The sequence below is a fragment of the Saprolegnia diclina genome, assembly GCF_000281045.1.
Source record: "Saprolegnia diclina VS20 unplaced genomic scaffold supercont1.44, whole genome shotgun sequence".
Taxonomy (NCBI): Eukaryota; Oomycota; class Saprolegniomycetes; order Saprolegniales; family Saprolegniaceae; genus Saprolegnia; species Saprolegnia diclina.
In genome coordinates this window covers 70,651-72,723 of record NW_008246111.1, presented here as the reverse complement: position 1 = coordinate 72,723, position 2,073 = coordinate 70,651, and the positions used below count along the sequence as shown (strand labels likewise).

The 2,073-nt window shown below is 53.8% G+C and overlaps 1 protein-coding gene across 1 annotated transcript; it reads left to right on the top strand.

Annotated features, from left to right (window-relative positions):
• Positions 1-141: 141 nt before the first annotated feature.
• SDRG_11775 (hypothetical protein) lies at positions 142-1,944 on the top strand (the record flags this gene model as incomplete). The annotated part of the gene is made up of 12 exons (XM_008617826.1): positions 142-159; positions 214-303; positions 358-456; positions 684-770; positions 825-926; positions 984-1,082; positions 1,129-1,230; positions 1,274-1,381; positions 1,427-1,525; positions 1,576-1,677; positions 1,725-1,823; positions 1,873-1,944. 12 exons carry the CDS (start codon positions 142-144, stop codon positions 1,942-1,944), a joined length of 1,077 nt encoding a protein of 358 aa, XP_008616048.1.
• Between the last annotated feature and the right edge of the window lie 129 nt (positions 1,945-2,073).

Genomic DNA, 2,073 nt, shown 5'->3' with positions numbered 1-2,073 from the left:
CAGCGACATTCTCTTTCGCGTGCGTTGGGCAATCCACACCGACAGCGCCGTATCCGAAAGATATACTGGTTGTGATGTTGAGTTGGATTGGTGCAAAAGAAGCTAATGAAATGTCAGTTTTCAAACTGACGGCGACGGAGGATGCCAACGAGCGACGAGGTAGAACGACGACGACCATGCGACCTGGGACGATGTGCATGTGGTCAAATGTAGAAAGCGCTTCTCAACGCTGCACGAGATGGCAACTTGGCTCAAGTCCAGTTGTATCTCAACAAATGCGTCAAAGTCAACTGCACGGACGACGTATGTTGGATCTCTAAAGAGGAATTGTTTTTCATTCATACTACATTGGAGTAGAATGGTTATGCGCCACTGCACTGGGCTGTTTCCAGCGGTCATGTGGACGTCGTCCGCTTCTTGCTTGAAAAAGGCGCCAAACTCGACGCCGAAAACAAGGTACGTACAGCCACCATGTCGTTGTTGGGTGCTGCCATGACCTGAGCCTTCAGAGATCAACAATGAACAACCATTGTTGTCTCTAGGATGGCGAAACACCGCTTGAGGTCGCAGAAGCACGCGGTTGGAATGATCCAGTCGCAAAGCTTTTCCGCAACTATATTCGCATACAACCCGAGCAAGTATATAGTCGGTCATAACGACAGGCTTCTGCAGCACGGATATAGCTCTTGGACGCACTGCGCGAGAAACGCATTCCTGTCGCCACGCGCATCCTCCAAAACAGCTTTATCCACGCCAACCTCCGTGATAGTGTACACATCTCTTTCAAAATGACATGTCATTGATAGTTATAACATTGAGTGTAGTCGGAGACGCCATTGCTGCACTTGGTCGTGTCGACGCAAGATCTGTCGCTGCTTCAAAAAATGCTTTCAAAACCTGACCTCGAGATCGATGTCAAAGACGCGGTATTCCCATAATTTGTCTTCGCGTCTGATATTTTCACGTAATTTGTGATGAAATAGACGGGTCGCACAGCCCTCGCAGTCGCCATTATCGCTGACAACGCAGAGTCAGCTCAGGCGCTGTACCAAGCGTGCGCATCCGTCGATTTCGTCGATGAGGTTGGCACTTGTATTGTCGCTTGGAGCTTTCGACGCTTTGGGGTAGAGCATCCTCGCTTCGGCACTGCTCCACGCAGCGTCTGGCAACAATGACCGGATGGTGGCTCAACTGCTGCGTTTTGGCGTCAACCCTACGTCACCCAACGAGGTTGCCCGTCAAGAGGCATTGCACCAAGCTCAATTTGATCTAGCACGGCGAGACAGCGCTGCATATGGCGGCTGCCCGCGGTCACATGCCCATTCTCACGACACTGTTCCAAGCGGCAACGGTTCACGACGGCATCGACGCTACCAATCACGTACTGCATTCGGTGTATTCAGTCGACTCGCACACTGTGCTTTAGTCGGGAGAGTCGCCCCTCTTTGCTGCTGCTGGTGCTGGCCACGCCGACATTGTCAAAGCACTGACGGCTGCCAACGCCAGCCCCAAGAGCATCACCAGCGTACTACGATCTTTGCGGAACCACCATCAACGGCATTGCAATGGTGCTAGGCTGGATCGACGTTATTGCACGCGGCCGCGATCGGTGGCAGCCCAACTGTCCTGGATCATGTCCTCCCGCTTTGCAACGATGCAATGGAGATGGTCGACGAGGTCGCTCTCCGCCATCTCATGTGAACTCATTCAGTTCTCGAAACTAGTTGGGGCAGACGCCGCTGCATGTCGCGGCCGCCAAGGGCCACGGTTGCGCCGTCAAGTACCTTTTGGACGCCGGCGCCAACGTCTTGGCTGCGTCCAAGGTCCTTTTGTCGGATGTCATGATCTACTTGAGTGACTCGTGTGTAGTAGACGGGAGCGACACCGCTGATGCTAGCGACCCACCCCTACGCCATTGCTGTTTTGCAACGAGCCGGAAGCTAGGCCAAGAAACGAGTAGCCGGCGCAAGCCAAACCACGTCCTGCCGCTGGATGCTACGTCGACAGCGCTTGGTGTCAGGCCGCTTGGCCATCGATGCGCTTGGTCATTGACGTCCTCGTGGCATGTGCTCG